General features: G+C 37.7%; 1 protein-coding gene across 1 annotated transcript; it reads right to left on the bottom strand.

Moving 5' to 3' along the window:
• Positions 1–2,430: 2,430 nt before the first annotated feature.
• LOC124804914 (40S ribosomal protein S15) lies at positions 2,431–18,785 on the bottom strand. The gene is made up of 4 exons (XM_047265292.1): positions 18,652–18,785; positions 18,362–18,447; positions 10,138–10,372; positions 2,431–2,586 (listed from the first exon to the last, which is right to left on the bottom strand). The coding sequence occupies exons 1-4, from the start codon at positions 18,658–18,660 to the stop codon at positions 2,473–2,475; spliced, it is 444 nt and encodes a 147-aa protein (XP_047121248.1). The 5' UTR covers positions 18,661–18,785; the 3' UTR covers positions 2,431–2,472.
• Positions 18,786–19,923: the final 1,138 nt, after the last annotated feature.

Below are 19,923 nucleotides of genomic sequence, written 5' to 3'. Positions count from 1 at the left end.
AATGTTATGGTCACCACAAATCAAACCTTTGATTTTAAACCCAGTATCACTGGCACTTACCTCTAACCTACAGATGTACTTAATGCAGTATTTGCATCTTCCCATTCAATCCTCCAATACTCATGCAAAATGATGTTTCTTCCTCAATCATATTATGGTGTTCCAGACCTGCCAGTTCACATGAACAATTTTCACTGAATAGAATGCCAACCTGCTTGCAACTCGGGCACTGCAGTCCTCAGTGTAACAAAAGTGTCGAGAAGTTGTATTACGTATGCCTTGCAAGAAAAGCATGAATTGCTCAAACTCCAGGGTTTACTACTTTTCTTTCCCTCCCACAGAGCATAAAGCTTTGCTCGTTCAGTGTACATACAGTACACAAATACATTAATTATTTTGGGTAATCAGAACCATAACAAGAATCACTTGTTAAATATTTTTACTGGTGGCTAACAACTGAATTAACACAAATAGTGATGAGCCAGGGAGTGGGAAAATCGTGCCTCCATTGATCAGAAAGACAAGTACCTCGAGTAGTAAAGTTACTGCATACTTTAGAATACCTACTGCACTGTTGTTAATTTAGCAGAACTGAGACTCTACCAAAAAATTCCCTGCAAGTACAATGACACCCGAGCAGTAAACTTTTATACAATGATCTTGAGATCTGTAGGAAATAATCACACCACCATTACACAGGTAATGAGAACACTACAAATTACAGTAAATTTGGTCGATACCACACATTTCAAAGAAATAGAAGCTCCACCATTGCTTTTAAATTTTAAGTGACAAGAGAAAATTACAACAAAGTCATATACGGTATAAACCTGCTTTTACATTCCCGATATTAATTATTTCCTGCCGTTTATGACATTTATCACTCCCATCAAATTTCCTACGTCCACAATGTTAATTCGTATCCAATTTTGCACCAACATATTTATAATTTTCCCGCAATTTACGCATCATGAAAAAATGTTTCTGGTGAAGAAACTAAAATTAAATGACGCTGGCTGCCAAGTACAGTTTACAAACATTACATGGTAAAGAAAATTTCTTGACGTCGGAGTGCTAAACTCAGTGGATTTGAACTGGTCAATTTGTAAAAGTTGAAACAAGTAGTGTGTGTGTGTGTGTGTGTATCTGCTGCCGCTGCCAAACACTACTCTGCGTGGTAGCTGATTGGAGTTAACTAGGTTAGTCCAAATAACAATATTGTGACCAATCACAACCATTCCCCAACTGTCTCTACAGCGCATGCACAATTTTGTGACTGTTGTGATCATCATCACAACTTTGTCAAATAACATTTAGCACATTTAGTCTTTTGAGCACTTGTAGCACTAGTTGACATCTTAGATCACTTTGCGTTGCTCAAACATTGTGGATTAAACACAGCACCAAATTATGTTATTTTTCATCCTGAGCAAAACGTGTTTCAAGAAATCACTCTTGTCATCAAGTGCAGAATTTAGGTGTGTGCTTTTTCGTGATGTTACATTGGGAGTGAAAGTTTCCATGTGTGGTTTTCTACACAACTGAGGCGGCACAGTACCAGATAATCTCTAAAAGAAGACTACACTGCAAGATACGCAGAACAACTCATACACAAACACCACATAGAATACTTATGTAAACATCTGCACTTGACAACAAGAAAAATTCCCAATACCCCCTGCACTACGCATGAAAAAATACATGACTGTTACAGTGTTTCATTATTTAAATAGCGAATTACTGCTGCAGCCTTTCCAACATCAATTATGGCATATTAAATTGAGTCAAACATTGTATCAGTTACTGTTACATCAGCAGTTTTTATTAGATGATAATCCTTTTATCAGATAAATGAGTCCCTGACAAGAGTATTTTTATGCCTGTTATGTGTAAATACATAAAGTGCGAAAATACAAAGCAGTATCCCAACTTAACTTTTACAGCTTAAAATGTTATTTCCCATCCACATTTTACACTTATTTTGGAAGTTTTACCAACACAGCAACAGTCGACTTACAGCAGATGGATCTATATTTTGAAGACTAAGATTTACTACAAATTTTCAAACACACACACACACACACACACACACACACACACACACACACACAAAGTGCTGCTGTTAAAAACATTTGTGTGTAAAACTTGCAAGTCACTTGATATTCAAGTTTTTCAGTGTCAAGCATTTTTAAAATAAAATGAACTGAAATGATTTCCCTTCACATAATAGTGACATTTGCCATATCATCAGTGCCCTCATAGTCCAGAAGTAAAGTTATCATAAATAACGAATTATCAAATTAATGGTGATTACTAGGACATAAAATCAGAACACTCAGAACCAGTCCTTTATCATTCTCTCAATTTCACAAGTCATAAAAAGAGCATTTAGAGCTAAGGAAATTTATGTTTGGTAATATAACAAATAAAAACTCAAAAACATACTTTATTCCTTTTATTTACAACTTTTATTTACTTAAGAGGAATGAATCTTGAACTGTGAGTGGCACCAATTCCAGGACGTCCATGTTTAACTGGTTTGTATGTGACACTGAATTCACCAAGGTAGTGTCCAATCATTTCAGGCTGCAAATAAAGAATGATTTACTAGTATCTGAAGCTGCTTAACTTAATATTTAAAACAGAACTAAACCAAAATTCTTCCACAGTATCTTTAAGTGTTCACTACTGCACCAATATAAATTTACTATGCAACTAATTATTATGATTCAGAGCAGTGGTTGTCATTTCTGGTCCCTACCACCCACTGGTGGGTGTACAAACTATCAAGTGGGGGGCAGGAGTTTAAAAACATTTTCATTAACTTTTCACGAAATTTTGACTAGGTATTTGGTGCTTTAATTTGCTGCAACTCTGGTGTACAAATTTTATAAAATAAGTAATTCTCGTCACGATTGCTGTGGTACCGCTGGGCAGTAGGTAGGAAAGGTTGACTAGCCCTGATTCAGAGTATGAATTAAGAGAAGATCAACTAAAGTCTCCCTCCTTCCTATGGGAGAAAGATCTGAAACAGGTCTTGACATCAATAACCAAAGAAAGATCCTCCCTGCCATACAACACTAGGTACTGAAAGTTTTCAACACTTCATAGACCTATCAGTTCATTCCATTCACACACACATCATGCAGAGGCTGCCGAGATGCCATCCAACGATACGACAAAAAGACTGAGCACTTCACAGCTTACATAGCTGAGTATCTGTTCCACAGAGAACACTGCACAAAAGAACTATAATACAAACTTTTGACTGAGGCAGGTGAACTGGAGACAAACAGTTCCCTCCCTGATGTAGGCAACAAAATATAAAGGAATTCAACGCATTTGCTTTTCTCATCATTCAAGAATGAGAAGAAGACATGGCTTCTCTTTGTAATGCACTGTAAAAAATTTACTATTGCTAATTTTGAACCTGCAACATGTTCAATGTTGTGGGTGTTCAATTCCATCTTTGAGATTATTAATATTTTTGGTGTGCACTCAATTCTTGGGAGTCAGCATGACTAAGCAGTGATGTTTCTGATACATCATGTGTACTGTATTGTGATTGACTGATAGAAGCCAACTGCGGTGAGTTAACAACTGAATTTTTGTCTGCCAATCAAAGCTCACGTTACATGATTCGCCAGATAATGACTGCAGATACTCAGAGCACAGGACTTGTGTTGTAGTCAGTGAATAGCAACATCACTTACGTAGTGCGAATGCACAAACAGGAAACTTGATGGTTTATATTAATACATATTTAGTACAGATACAAGAAAATCTTAGCTTTCACCTATAATACTCATTAAAAAAATTATTATTATTCCAACTGTGCAGACAGGTAGAGTCCAAGAGCACATCTTAAATTGCAGCAGCTGAATATTTCTGACTCACCCAATTACAAATTTTACTGCTGTGCACCAAACATTTCATGGGTTACCTGGCTGAATAAATGTTCTAACAAACACTTCAATTTCTCCACAGAAAAACCAATGACATGTGAAATTGCTCAGGAATTCACCTCTCACATTAAGAATAGTTATTGCATAATTTGTAATCTATGAAGGAACTAAAATTAATATGAATACTAACCTTGAAGTTTGGTCTTTTTAGCACATTAACCTTTAAGATGTATCAAACATAAATATGACAGTAAGTTTTAAATAATAGCATAAATGGGCAGGCTTCTAGGCCCAAAACTTTTCTAAGTGGCTGGCCCTCAAAGCACTAAGTTTTGAATGAGACACAAATGCTCCGTTATTTACAAAATTAATTGCACAGTCACACAAGTTAACATAATTCATCTTCAGTAAAATGAAATTTACTTTTACAGCAACGCTTTTCACATCACCAATCGCAATAATAACGAGCAACCTGGTACACATGTGAACAGCTGTGACATTACACTCTTCAAAAGTAGTTCGTTGTTTCGCAAGTATTGCACTGTCTTCGTCCTACAGCCTTTGACATTTTGTCATCTGCAGACACTTAAGATGCACTGTGTTTATTTGTTGTTGTAAATGGCGCATTTTCTTTGCAACTACCATTTTATTTGGGTGTTATTTCCTTGTTTATGTTTTCTTTTGCAGTATTACTCTACAGCAGTGGGCCAAAGTAAAAGTCTTTGTTAGAGTATCAGTTCTTAACAGTCAAATTACAAAAATTTAACTGGAAACTAAAACAATGAAAAATTCCCAGCATTAGCTTTTTCCCAGACAAAAACTCCTGGGTTTCTCCTAGATTTCCCAGGGTGCATACATCCTGTATTAATTTAACGAAACTATTATCTGCAATAATTGATGTTATTTGTTATGAATGTATTTGCTGCAATTCTTGTTGCATAGGTTAACAGCTGGAATGTTTCCTCAATGGCTGGAAATTTGAACATGACTGCCAGTAAAGTCAGAAGGTAAACAAGTTATAGAACGGTAGTTTTTGCTATTGTGAAACTATGAAAAATATATATAACTATATCTTATCAGCACTTGACAGTCTGAAGTGGGCCCCACTGTGGCTCTCGATTTGATCAGCTAGTCAAATCATGCGATATCCAGATCTGTGGGACATTTGTATGTGACAGTGGCCTGCTGGCGAACGTGGGCAGCACACATGTACTCGGCAAGGTTTCGGTCAAACTAGCATGACCACAAGGGAGAATCACTGTATTGTGCACCAAGCACATTGCAACCTCTTCACACCTGTACCTGGCATCTGAGAACAGGTAATGGTCACCCTGCAAGGTTTTGTTGCCCTGTACCTTTGTTCAGAGTCAAGCAGCAACCGGACTAGGGAATTACAGTCCCATGCATTGGCTGCTGTAGCCAGAACACAAGCAGCTGTCTTTGGAGTAGTGCTGTGACCTGGAAGCACAGACTGCTGATTAATGGCACTGCCTGTGAACTGCAGTTCTGCACTACCCAGGTTGCATACTTCCAGTACTCTGAGAGGCACAGTCTGGTTACTCTTAGTATCAAGTTGTGGAGACAAACTGTTGGTAATGATTGCCCAGTCAGTATCCAGGTTCTCAAGAACCTGCTACAACAGTCATAGGCCAACATTGCCGTATTTAATACGTTTTTGCTTCTTGTGTACTTATAATTAATTCTGAATATCTGGGTACGATATTGTGAATGTGTTCTCAAAAAGGTGATTTTTTTTTTTAACAGGACTGGATTAAAAGAGAGCCTCATAACGCATTGAAAAGAGATCCTCACGAATCATTCAAGGTGATATACAGTATCCCCAAGGATGATTCATTTTTGAAACCGTATTAAAGAAAAACCAAGAAAGTTAAATAACAAGAAAAATGTCTATTTACAACAATTGACGATATATCCTTAAAAAGGAAGCAATTAATGCATCTGACAAACTTTATCTCATATGCTTTATATACACACCACCTCGACATTTACTGAAAGAGAATTATCGGTAACTGGTGCAACCCAGTGTGGTTAATGTTACAGAGCTTCAATTAATTTTAATAAAGAAGTAACTATTCATTAACACAAATGTACAAAGCCAACTCAAATTCCATAGTTAATGTCACAAGCATGAAAATTTCATATTTAAGTAAATAAATACATATATTTTGAAAATATTTAATTTTTAAAAATCTACTAACCCTCCCCCCCCCCCCCCCCCCATGAAATAAGATATGTAAATATGCAACTCTTAAGTCATGGATCATGTATAACCAAAAAGACTGAAGAAATATGAAAGCAAAATCACTCAAACCCAGAGACTGAGGGAAAACGATGTAACTGTTAAGAGACTTGTGCCTGTCAAGTTGATAATATTAAATGAAACCACTCAACCACATAGAGTAAGTGAAAACATTCACATAGCTGACATGGCTCCAAGTATTAGTTTCATTTGTCTGGAGAACAGATTGAACACAACAACTATCAACTGGTGAATCAGTCATTGAAGCCAGCTGGTTATCTCCCACTAACCAGCTATTATTGTGTTCACAAACAAAGTTACCTATTTACTGACTTTCATATTTATACATGTCCACTGATGAAAATAAACAGTTTAATTGATGCAGCAAATTAAAGTGTTCTCCAAAATTTAACATAAAATGTGAAAGACACCTGTTAACTGGTTTTGTCAGCTGGACTACTGCTCCTCAAAAATGAAAAATTCTAATTTAGTTTGTATGTGAAGCAATGCCATTATATCAATCCAAGTGACAGCTATCATACAAACAACCAGATAATATACTTCGCCACATTTCCTAAGTTAAATAATATCGACCAAAGATGATGTTGTTGTCTTCAGTCCTGAGACTGGTTTGATGCAGCTCTCCGTGCTACTCTATCCTGTGCAAGCTTTTTCATCTCCCAGTACTTACTGCAACCTACATCCTTCTGAATCTCCTTGGTGTATTCATCTCTTGGTCTCCCCCTACGATTTTTACCCTCCACGCTGCCCTCCAATACTAAATTGGTGATCCCTTGATGCCTCAGAACATGTCCTACCAACCGATCCCTTCTTCTGGTCAAGTTGTGCCACAAACTTCTCTTCTCCCCAATCCTATTCAATACTTCCTCATTACTTATGTGATCTACCCATCTAATCTTCAGCATTCTTCTGTAGCACCACATTTCGAAAGCTACTATTCTCTTCTTGTCCAAACTATTTATCGTCCATGTTTCACTTCCATACATGGCTACACTCCATACGAATACTTTCAGAAATGACTTCCTGACACTTAAATCAATACTGGATGTTAACAAATTTCTCTTCTTCAGAAACGCTTTCCTCGCCATTGCCAGCCTACATTTTATATCCTCTCTACTTCGACCATCATCAGTTATTTTGCTCCCCAAATATCAAAACTCCATTACTACTTTAAGTGCCTCATTTCCTAATCTAATTCCCTCAGCATCACCCAACTTAATTAGACTACATTCCATTATCCTTGTTTTGCTTTTGTTGATGTTCATCTTATATCCTCCTTTCAAGACACTGTCCATTCCATTCAACCGCTCTTCCAAGTCCTTTGCTGTCTCTGACAGAATTACAATGTCATCGGCGAACCTCAAAGTTTTTATTTCTTCTCCATGAATTTTAATACCCACTCCGAATTTTTCTTTTGTTTCCTTTACTGCTTGCTCAATATACAGATTGAACAACATCGGGGACAGGCTACAACCCTGTCTTACTCCCTTCCCAACCACTGCTTCCCTTTCATGTCCCTCGACTCTTATAACTGCCATCTGGTTTCTGTACAAATTGTAAATAGCCTTTCGCTCCCTGTATTTTACCCCTGCCACCTTTAGAATTTGAAAGAGAGTATTCCAGTCAACATTGTCAAAAGCTTTCTCTAAGTCTACAAATGCTAGAAACGTAGGTTTGCCTTTCCTTAATCTTTCTTCTAAGATAAGTCGTAAGGTCAGTATTGCCTCACATGTTCCAGTGTTTCTACGGAATCCAAACTGATCTTCCCCGAGGTCGGCTTCTACTAGTTTTTCCATTCATCTGTAAAGAATTCGTGTTAGTATTTTGCAGCTGTGACTTATTAAGCTGATAGTTCGGTAATTTTCACATCTGTCAACACCTGCTTTCTTTGGGATTGGACTTATTATATTCTTCTTGAAGTCTGAGGGTATTTCGCCTGTTTCATACATCTTGCTCACCAGATGGTAGAGTTTTGTCAGGACTGGCTCTCCCACGGCCGTCAGTAGTTCCAATGGAATATTGTCTACTCCGGGGGCCTTGTTTCGACTCAGGTCTTTCAGTGCTCTGTCAAACTCTTCACGCAGTATCGTATCTCCCATTTCATCTTCATCTACATCCTCTTCCATTTCCATAATATTGTCCTCAAGTACATCGCCCTTGTATAGACCCTCTATATACTCCTTCCACCTTTCTGCTTTCCCTTCTTTGCTTAGAACTGGGTTTCCATCTGAGCTCTTGATATTCATACAAGTCGTTCTCTTATCTCCAAAGGTCTCTCTAATTTTCCTGTAGGCGGTATCTATTTTACCCCTAGTGAGATAGGCCTATACATCCTTACATTTGTCCTCTAGCCATCCCTGCTTAGCCATTTTGCACTTCCTGTCGATCTCATTTTTGAGACGTTTGTATTCCTTTTTGCCTGTTTCACTTACTGCATTTTTATATTTTCTCCTTTCATCAATTAAATTCAATATTTCTTCTGTTACCCAAGGATTTCTATTAGCCCTCGTCTTTTTACCTACTTGATCCTCTGCTGCCTTCACTACTTCATCCCTCAAAGCTACCCATTCTTCTTCTACTGTATTTATTTCCCCCATTCCTGTCAATTGCTCCCTTATGCTCTCCCTGAATCTCTGTACAACCTCTGGTTTAGTCAGTTTATCCAGGTCCCATCTCCTTAAATTCCCACCTTTTTGCAGTTTCTTCAGTTTTAATCTACAGGTCATAACCAATAGATTGTGGTCAGAGTCCACATCTGCCCCTGGAAATGTCTTACAATTTAAAACCTGGTTCCTAAATCTCTGTCTTACCATTATATAATCTATCTGATACCTTTTAGTATCTCCAGGGTTCTTCCATGTATACAACCTTCTTTCACGATTCTTAAACCAAGTGTTAGTTACAATTATGTTGTGCTCTGTGCAAAATTCTACCAGGCGGCTTCCTCTTTCATTTCTGTCCCCCAATCCATATTCACCTACTATGTTTCCTTCTCTCCCTTTTCCTACACTCGAATTCCAGTCACCCATGACTATTAAATTTTCGTCTCCCTTCACAATCTGAATAATTTCTTTTATTTCATCATACATTTCTTCAATTTCTTCGATAATAATGCGTTCACTATGCTGTTTGTAGTAGCTTACCCGCATTCCTATTTTCCTATTCATTATTAAACCTACTCCTGCATTACCCCTATTTGATTTTGTGTTTATAACCCTGTAGTCACCTGACCAGAAGTCTTGTTCCTCCTGCCACCGAACTTCACTAATTCCCACTATATCTAACTTCAACCTATCCATTTCCCTTTTTAAATTTTCTAACCTACCTGCCCGATTAAGGGATCTGACATTCCACGCTCCGATCCGTAGAACGCCAGTTTTCTTTCTCCTGATAACGACATCCTCTAGAGTAGTCCCCGCCCTGAGATCCGAATGGGGGACTATTTTACCTCCGGAATATTTTACCCAAGAGGACGCCATCATCATGTAATCATACAGTAAAGCTGCATGCCCTCAGGAAAAATTACGGCTGTAGTTTCCCCTTGCTTTCAGCCGTTCGCAGTACCAGCACAGCAAGGTCGTTTTGGTTATTGTTACAAGGCCAGATCAGTCAATCATCCAGACTGTTGCCCTTGCAACTACTGAAAAGGCTGCTGCCCCTCTTCAGGAACCACACGTTTGTCTGGCCTCTCAACAGATACCCCTCCGTTGTGGTTGCACCTACGGTACGGCTATCTGTATCGCTGAGGCACGCAAGCCTCCCCACCAACGGCAAGGTCCATGGTTCATGATGATAAAAAACCAAAACAGAAACTTGTCGTATAAAGTACTGTTTACAATGAATTCTACCATGTTAACTGTGAAGGATACAAAACACTATACATTAATGAATCCCACACCAAACACACAGTAGATAGTTCTCTTTAAGATATGAAATGGTTTCGTCTCTTACCTTCACCTCCACTTGGTTGAAGGTCTTTCCATTGTAAACTCCAACAATACTTCCTACCATCTCTGGCACAATTATCATATTACGAAGATGTGTCTTGACAATTTCGGGCTTTTCGTTTGGTGGTGCTTCTTTCTTGGCTTTACGAAGCTTATTGACAAGAGCTAAAGGTTTGCGCTTCAGACCTCTTGAAAACCTACGCCGAGCTCTAGCATGGAAAAGCTCCATAAGCTGATCCCTGCGGGAAAAATAAAAATGCAACACCAGTGGTTGTTAAGTTCAAATGATTCATAACATCAATGTGGTACAATATGAGATTAATTTCAAAATCTGGACCTTAAATTTCTAAAATGTGACGTAATAAACACTAATTTCAATGTCTCAGCAAATTTCTTGATTCAATACCCAAGTTTGCTTTTCCCCTTCCAAATATGCAAATGGGCCTTTTTAATACAATGAAGTCTTGTTCAGTAATCTTACACTCCAAATTAGACATTTCCTCCATATTCATCCAACACTCATTTCTTTGCAACGCCTGCCATTATTGTAGCTTTGCAAAACAGTAAACACCATATGTTGACATGTGGAATGTAGGTTGTTGCCAGGGGTAATACATTTTTTTTTTACAATAGAGGGAAAGTAATACAATTCCATGGCAGTTGAAGTCTAGACCAGGGCCAGCGGTAGTCATGGTGGTGACTAGATACTACCAACAGGTTGGCAATGCATCAGTTCACATGCCCAATGGGATGATTCTTTTGCACAACCAACGAAAGGTGAGAAGAGTGTTTTTTGTGTATTAAAATAAGTTTTGCAAGAAATATTTTGTGATTGTGGCAGTGGGTGCTATAAAGTGAACCGATTTAAGTGATTTTGTTCTGCATGGCAACTCCCGTTGGTCCATGTCTCATGGATTAATTGCAGACACACGAAAATGTGTCAAATATGGTGTGAAATGACCATACAACCAATCTGCACAAGTATAATGAGTAAGGGGATCAATGTTTGTTAATAAACATCAATCCACTTACTCAGCCTTTTGCGTAGCAACATAGAGCAGATTAATATTTCACTGCTCTTTTAAATATATCACTGTCCTTGTTTTGTAGCAATAGTACAGTTTAAATAGCTGCAAGCTAAACAGAGAGCAATAAAATTCACAATCATCTTTTACAGAAATGTTTTACCCTTTCTTCAGAACTAACTGCTAAAAAACACATCTGCCTGCTGCTCTCTCACTGTATGTGTAAAACAAACAGTGGACATACCTTTCATTCCCATTGTACCCCACAGCAAGTGCAGAAAACATTCCCGCACAAAACATCTAAGTATGCCACTAGTCCTGTTCTAGACTTACCTTCCATACAGTGGTGAACTATCCTAACACAGAATATCTGAAATCACAGAAATCATGAAAAATGGAATACGAGATGTAAAAGCACTTGCTTGGTTCAGCCAAAAACAGAGGGGCTCCATGAGAAAATGGGAGATATTTTCAGGAGTTTATATGAAGATAGGCCTAATTTTATAGCCTACACCAAGTGCATCGATTGATGGAAAAATAAACTGTAAGCTATTGTAGGAAAACTTTGTTTCGTGTTGTCTGGAAGCACTGCAATCACAAACATCTAACACAATTAAATGATTTTGACAAGGTTGTTGTTGGGGATCCATGTTTAAAAGGCATAGGAACATTGACTATCTCATGTCACAGAAAGGTCTTACGAGTATGTAAGAGAATATTTGTTTCACACATTCATTGCTGCAATTAATTTTACAAGAAATTAGATATAAACATGCTACAGCAATATTCCTGAGAAACATGCATAAATTAGGAGAAGAAACTAGTTTAGTGGTTTATTTCCTTGATGAATCAAGGGAGAATCAGATTCATTCCAGGAACATCTGCCAGAAATCTAGTAATGGTACAGATAGTTTTAAATTTCTCACAGGAAAATGTTTTTGGATAACTATTTTGCATGCTTGCTCTTTGTTCCAAAGAGAAACCATGCATTAAAGCATAAGAAAAACAGAAGTGACTATCTTTTGCAAATGAATGCTATCACTCAAGTAGTGTTTCTGAACAATTATTGCCACACCTTGCTTCGAAGCCCATCACTTGTAATGGATGAAGAGTTATCCTGCTGCCACAGAGAAATACCAAGTACAAACATCAGGCAAATGCTCAGACTTTTTTTCAAAAACATTCCACACTATAAGTCACCCAGCTCAACTAGTACAGATCATTAATTTAAATAAAAAGTCACATAGGAAAATGTATGAGCTTTGCTTTCTTGAACCTTACCACTGTCTGTACAAACCAACTGAATTAATCTGAGCGCACAGGTTTGAGGGCATGGAGACAAAATAGCATCTACCCTTCTGAACGAGCACTGTGGCATGCTAAATAGATTAAGGAAGGACTGACAGGTAGGTGAGTATGGACGTAAGCCTCGAAATTATGATAATTTTACAATTAGATAGTTCATACCACGACTCATAACAGAAATTGTTGTTTCATGAAGTCAATTGCTGAAAGGAAGAAAATTGGGTTTAACGTCCCATTGACATCGAGCTTATTAAGAGACTGAGCAAAAGCTCGGATTGTGGCAAGGATGAGGAAGGAAATCTGTCATAACCTTTGCAAGAAACCATCGCGGCATTTTCCTGGAACGGATTAGGGAAATCACAGGAAATCTAAATCTGGGTGGTCAGACTTGTTTGAACTATCACACACCCAAATGCAAGTCCACACCTCACTTGGTCAGACTGGAGCAGAGAGTACTTACTAGTACTACAGAGGAGACTGAGTCAGACTGCCACACACACACACACTTCTGAAATAGAAAAACACACAAAAAACAGCAAAACTCTCACACAAAAGATCACTATCTCTGGTTGCTGTGGCTGGACTGTCAATGCTGTTAGTTCATCCTGGAATTTCCACCGATTGTAGTAATAGCTTATTTTTTAAAACTCATGTTTAAAAATGTTCTTTTTTGCTAAAATGTCATTTGCATAAATAGTACACAAGAACTTCCTTGCTTTTATTGAATGGGAGTTTGCATCCTAAGTTTGCATCCTGCCACTGTAGCACATGCCATACAAAAAAGCCAAGTTTTGGAGAAATCTTCAACACACAGTACAATTGAAACTACATTTTCAGAATATGCACACATAAATACGAAATCCACCAAATATGGCAAGTCAGCTTCCAAAACACTGAAATTAAGATGGTAGCTGCTCAATATGCTGCTGTCAGCCAATCACTGCAAGCACATGACTTGTTATCTCAGTCAACCCCACCACCAAATCAGATCTCAGTAGCAAATTTTCTTTACAGGGACGCACAGACACACCACAAAAAACATGCACATGAATAAAATGCTGATGGATATAATCTTAAAACAATTTACAAACTATGTTCTCGCAAGCAAAGCCATGGTATTGCATATCTTTAATGATGAGGAGCTTGAAGTAAAAGTTTCCCCAAAAGGCAACGAATTGTAATCACTAGTCATGTCTGCAGCACTCTACGAAGGAACTACTGCACCAATATCACTGAGTGTGTGAAGTTTACCAGCCTCAATGTAAAAGTGATGCAATACTTCTTCCAGGAATGTACTCAGCTAAGTAACCAATGAAATATTTGGACTGACATCAGAGGATGGCACCTGTGAGAATCTCACCACATCTCTCCATATCCTGGACCTGCAGAGTTCACAACTATGGTTCAGTCTTAGGCGCTGAAAACTTCAGTACATAGAACGTTGTATGACGAAGTAGTCGTTAATGATGGTTGTTCCACAGAACATCTTTTCTTCAATCATAAATTCAATGGGTTAAGAAAGCACTTTTCTGCCCCTCACCGAGTTCCACCAAACATCCAATGTCTGAAGATTTTTATGGCCCATGCCTTGTTTCCTTTTCACAAATATCGACCTGATGGGCAGGATGAGCAGAGGACGCTGTGGTGTATGGGAAGGCGTCCTTTTGAGTGACTAGGATGACTTCAGACAAAATTTCTAGGGTGATACCGCCAACAGTTGATCGATTAACAACTTGAGTTTACGTTTATATTTTTTATAGAACATCTACTTGAAGGAGTAAGTTGATAACACATATCACAGAGAAAAGTTTCCTGTAAAGAATGACATACATACAATTAACCTTGAAATGCTTATTCCCTACATTTTTTGAATTTCAGTTACAGTGGTCAGAAATTACGAATAGTTGATCATACAGTTCCACAAAATGATCGCCCATAGTCCAGTAGTTGATCAATATGCAAAAATAAAATCATCTGACATTAAATTGATAATTACATCTGGGAACTTAATTTTAACACACTTACATGAATGATTAACATACTGAACAATTTTTTTCAATGAAATAAAACAATATAACATAGTAGCCTACACACCACAATAGACTATACATAAGTCTGCTCAGTTTCATTCCAGTTTTCCAATATCAACAGGATGTTGAAACTTTTAACGCAGCCTGCCTCCTGTAGAGATAATAGAGGGTTCTGGAAGTATTGCTAAAATCTGTGAAGAGTGAACAGTGCTTATATCATCTTCATCAGTCTTAAACAGTGTATTTCTTTCATCGCAGCTTTTCAAACCCATTCCCTCAATGTCCTTTTCTGTGGTAACTCTTTGAACAGTGCACAGAAATTTATACTTATTATTCTTTTGGCCTGGAAACAAGATCAAAGCAAAATCTCCTCCTTTGAATGCAGGCCTTCCAATGTTATGCCTCTTCTCAGTGGTAGCAAGGTTTTTATTAGTCAGACTCATTTTCTGATGTGTCTTCACGTGGGCTCCATTCATCACTGGTGGATTCTGACTCTTAACTGTCTTTTCTTACAGGTTTCTTTTTTGGTGGTTTTTCCTTCTCAGCCTCTGGAAACAGTTTCCTTCCTTTTCTTTTTTTCTCATTCGTCTGTTTTGCCATTTTACGTTCTATTCTAGCTCATTTGGCAGCTTCTGTGATGGCTTTTAGTTCTTCCTTTGATTTGTTCCAGTCTAGTCACTGTTTGGATGATGTTGCATATGGAATGTACTCTCTTTTCCTTCCAGCCTTTATAGGGGATTCAGTAGGCCAAGTAATATGATTAGCAAAATGTGGACTGATTCCGTTTTTCTGAGATGATTGGGATGAATGGCATTTTGGAGTGTCTGCTTCAGGGTTGACTGGATGTGAAGAGGGCTGAGGAGGACCTGAACTGTGATTTTCTTGTACTGAGTCTTGATCTCCTGACTTTTCATTATGACATGTGGATGATTCATCTTCTGAGTCACAAGATATTTTGCTGTTAGTACACACTTGATCTCCTGCTGGATTTTATGATGTAGGGATGGATTGTTCTGTACTACACAAATGCAGAGATAGCATGTTAGCATCTGTAGTTTTATTTGTTGAAGGTGATTTACAAGTAGCACGAATTTTACGCCAAACCTGAAACAGTTCTTCTGCTCCTGGATCACCTTCCCATCCATTTTTCTCTGCTGCACGGAATTCTTCTGCTCTACCTCTCTTCATTAAAGATTCAAAATGCAAAAGATGTTCAACACCAAATGATGATGGTTTTATTGCATTACCACACGTTATAGCAGGTGCACAATGTCTAGATTTGCTGGACATACATCTAGCATAATCCACTGCATCAGGATCATAAAGAAAAAGACCACACTTCCTGAAACCATTTTTCACTGTTTCAGGAGTAGCCTTTGCATTGAAAACGGTCTCAAGCAATGGGCCAAACAGTCTTTGTTACAACTTTGTTACCAGTTTTGTGTTTCCAATTATATACAGCATCTCTCCATCCAGATTTCAGGGGACGAAATATTACCACATCAGCTGGTTGAAGCACATGAGTCGCATTTGGATACAATGCAAATTGTATTATCCCATTGTCGGCACAAAACTTAATAACTTTATATGATGTATGAGATTTGTGCCCATCTGCCAATAAAATAACAGGAAATTTGACTCTCTTCAGCCATGGAAGGAACATGTTGGCAATGTATTCAAAGTAGAGGGCTCCTGTCATCCAGCCTTTTTTTTTTGACCGCCCAATGCCCCATTCACTGTTCAAATTCTCGGATATGTCCCTTGAAATTTTCTGAAATGGAAATACGACCATTGGGGGTACAGCATCTCCAGCAGCACTGAAATTTGCCATTACAGTAATGGCCTCCTTTTCATTGCCACTTTTGACTTCATACAGATTGTCAAAAGAAGTTGGACTCAGAACTTTCCCAGTTTTAGGACATGTTTCAAATCCTGTTTCATCTGCATTATAAATTCTTTTTGGTTCATTTAAAATGTCCAAATTATTACCCTGCTGAAGATGCTGATGAAGTTCATTGAACCACTGCCTGATACTTTCCTCAGTAACAGCTGCTCTAGCAGTATTTATGCTCTCAGCATGCCGTTCTGATACATCAGGGTGATGTCTCATGAATGACAAACCATTTTTCACCAGGCCTTCCATCTTTGAATGGTGTAGGTCTTCCATCTGCCAAAACAAATGTCACTCACAGTTTCATACAGCGTCCTTCGCTTTATTGGAAAGCCTTTTTTAGTGTTGGCATGGATCCAGCTAACCAATAAATTCTCTTCAGCCTCTGTCAAAACTGAACTTGGTCCCATCTTACGCTGCATAGGTACTTTTCCTTTGCAGCTTTCCTCATACTACTACCACCCGCTTGAACTGCTTCTACTGCACATTGTAAGTCTTCCTCAGAATACTTAAAAAATTCTTTTTTCGACTTTTCTTTTGGAGCCATTTATTAATTCAGTCTGCAGATTTCACTCCTGTAAATAGAGGGACTGATAAAAATTTTATCTGTATGCCTCAATACTTGTTGGTTGATCATATGTAAACCAGTAGATGATCACCCCTATCAACTACTGGAAGCCATATGACACCCTGACACTCCACTTCTCAGCACAGCACAAAAGGAAAGATTTTCTCAAAGCTATCAGTTCCCTCCAATTGTTGTAACAATAGAAGAAATAGGTTTGCCAACATATGTTCTTTATATGCTCTTACATTTTTAAAAGTGTCAGTTCTGCCAACTCTTATAATTTAAAGATTAGAGTGAAACGGACCAACTACTGGGTGGTGATCAACTACTGGCTGGGGCACCCTATTTGTTAAGATGAATGACAGCTTGCTCCAAATGTTGAAAAACTTAAGTTAATGCAGATATGGATCAGCAGGCAGTTGACTGTTGATAGGTGGTGTCATTCGATCAGTTTTAGTATGAAATAACTTGTTGCCAAAGCCAAGACAAGAAACCCAGTGCCTTTAAGGACTGTTTTTACAACCACTTTATCTATGCCTTTACAAAACACCGAAGAATCCTCTAAATGTTTCATATCAATACTTGACAATACTTCATTTCTCACATTTGCTCACTGACATGAAAAAGTGTAGTAAATGCTTTATTTATTTATTTCTTTCAATATAAACAAGTCTAATTAAACCCAGGGACCAGGGGTCATTATGTGGCTGAACAGGCAATGCCATCAAAAATACAGTGTACCCACCATAGAAATACAAGAAGGCAGCAGCTTGTTTCAAGAAATGAAGTCAATAGGTAAAAGAGACCTAACCTATACAACTACATACTCTTGGGAAGAAATGCCCGCCATCAACCATTGAAAAAACTTGGTGCAAACTTATCAAACATGAAAGAAAATAAAAGGTCAACATTAAAACAAATGAGTAATGAGAATCAAGGTGAAACAGCAGTCCAATTGATGAAAGTCAAGACAGACATTTAAGCGACAGGAATTTGCAAACTTTACTACTGGGCATTCAGCAAAGTGAAAGGAGTGGATCAATACAGTTCATTACACAACGGAAGAAGATTAACTTACGACCACATTGGAAATAACTAAATCCACGAAACGCCTGCATAGTAATTCAACACACGATCTTTTGTTACAAAACAACTATTTTGAAGCGCATTTACTGTATAACTTCGACTGGTGAATAAATCTCTTACGTTTTCAAAGGAGGTACTTTGTTGGTCACAACACTACAAACTCCACTCGCCGTGACAGGACTATTAATATCAATAATGCTTCAAAATGGAAAACTTTTAGAAAACATGCCTAGCAATAAAGGCAAGAGTTATACACTTCGCAGGTACACTGAACACAACAGAAAACGAAATAGAGGAAACAACAGATTCGTTCACGAACTTACATAGTCATGTCCAACAACTGATCTAGATCCACCCCACGGAAAGTAAATTTCCGGAAGGTCCTCTTCTTCTTCTGGGTTTCCTCTACCTGAAAACGGAGACAACCACATTTCAAAAATTTGCGTATTAGGGAATAAAGAACATTACGGTTTATAGCACCTATACACCTAACATCACGTTCAATTTACTAGTTACGCAGATTCGTCCACATGAAAGTAAAACTACAGCAATCATTGACAGCGCGACAATTATCACAATTCATTAAGATTGCATTAATTAAGACAGATATTACCTCCGCCATGATATTCCTAAGTCCTCAAAGCCACACTACAGTACACACAGGAACTCGAGGGGAACTTCCGCTTTACAACTGAGGCATGTTGTTTCCCAAAGTTCAAGGAAAGCAAAGACATTCCGTATCTCAGCATTTCTCAGCATTTAAAACTTGCATCTTAAAACGCAGACGACAATTTTTCGGGGCCAATGGTAATAACGTACTTCGGTCTATTTGGAGAAGTTTACTTCCAGAATTTTCAATGTGGAGTCACATGAAAGTCCCATTTTTAAGTTCTTTATAAGGTCTAACGAGAGAGAGATACAATTTTTTTTCTTTTTCTGAAAATGATTACTGGCAAGGAAATGAGCACGTTTACATTCGATTAAATACACTTTTCGTTTACTAGATAGATAGTGAGAAGGTCAAGAATGATTAACAAAGCGTCATTTCAATAGATTATGATCCCACATTCTTGGCAAAATGTTCATCGACACATGTAAAACTATAAATAACAGAGGATACACATAGGAATGGCTGGGGATGATACAGAGTGTTTAGAAACAAAAACACTAACCCAAAAAAACAATCCTTCAAACCATATGCAACAATAGAATTTCATGCAATGTGCACAGTAATATTGATTGTCACCTAGCTGATCTCTTAAACAAAAGCTCTTAAGTAGACGAACTATAATTCATTCATCTCGTTGAACATAAGTTTGTGGATGATCATTTTAACATTTTAAATAAAACTGAAAACGTCGAACTCATCATCACATTGTTTGGATGAGAGAAATCACATGGAGGCTCATGCACTCTTATTCATACCAAAATAAAACAAAAAATAAGAAATGATTTTAACCATTTAAGTGACAAGTACACATTTGAGAGCTGATTTTTGGGTTATGGGTTCTTATATAAATGTCATAGTAGTTTCAGGTTTTCTGGTCAATTGTCAGTGTCTGCTCGAAAATCACAAATAAAGAAAAGAGAAAAAAGATGCATTAACTACTAAATTCAATATTAATATTAAGTTCAAAAATAGTGATACACAGAATTCATTAACATAATAAAAAGATATGGCATCAGAGTAAATCTCAGTCAAGTCACTAGAGTAAATATGCAGAAATGGGACTTCTGTAAACAATATTGTAACTAGTTACACACACACATGCTTATATTTAGTAATTCCTGACTACTCCACATTATTCATTGAGCTACCAAATACTAACAGAGAAATTTCTTGTAATAAACACCATTTCAAAATGAACACCAACAAAATATTAAC

Source organism: Schistocerca piceifrons, chromosome 7, assembly GCF_021461385.2.
Source record: "Schistocerca piceifrons isolate TAMUIC-IGC-003096 chromosome 7, iqSchPice1.1, whole genome shotgun sequence".
Taxonomy (NCBI): Eukaryota; Metazoa; Arthropoda; class Insecta; order Orthoptera; family Acrididae; genus Schistocerca; species Schistocerca piceifrons.
This window is presented reverse-complemented; position numbering and strand designations above follow the sequence as displayed.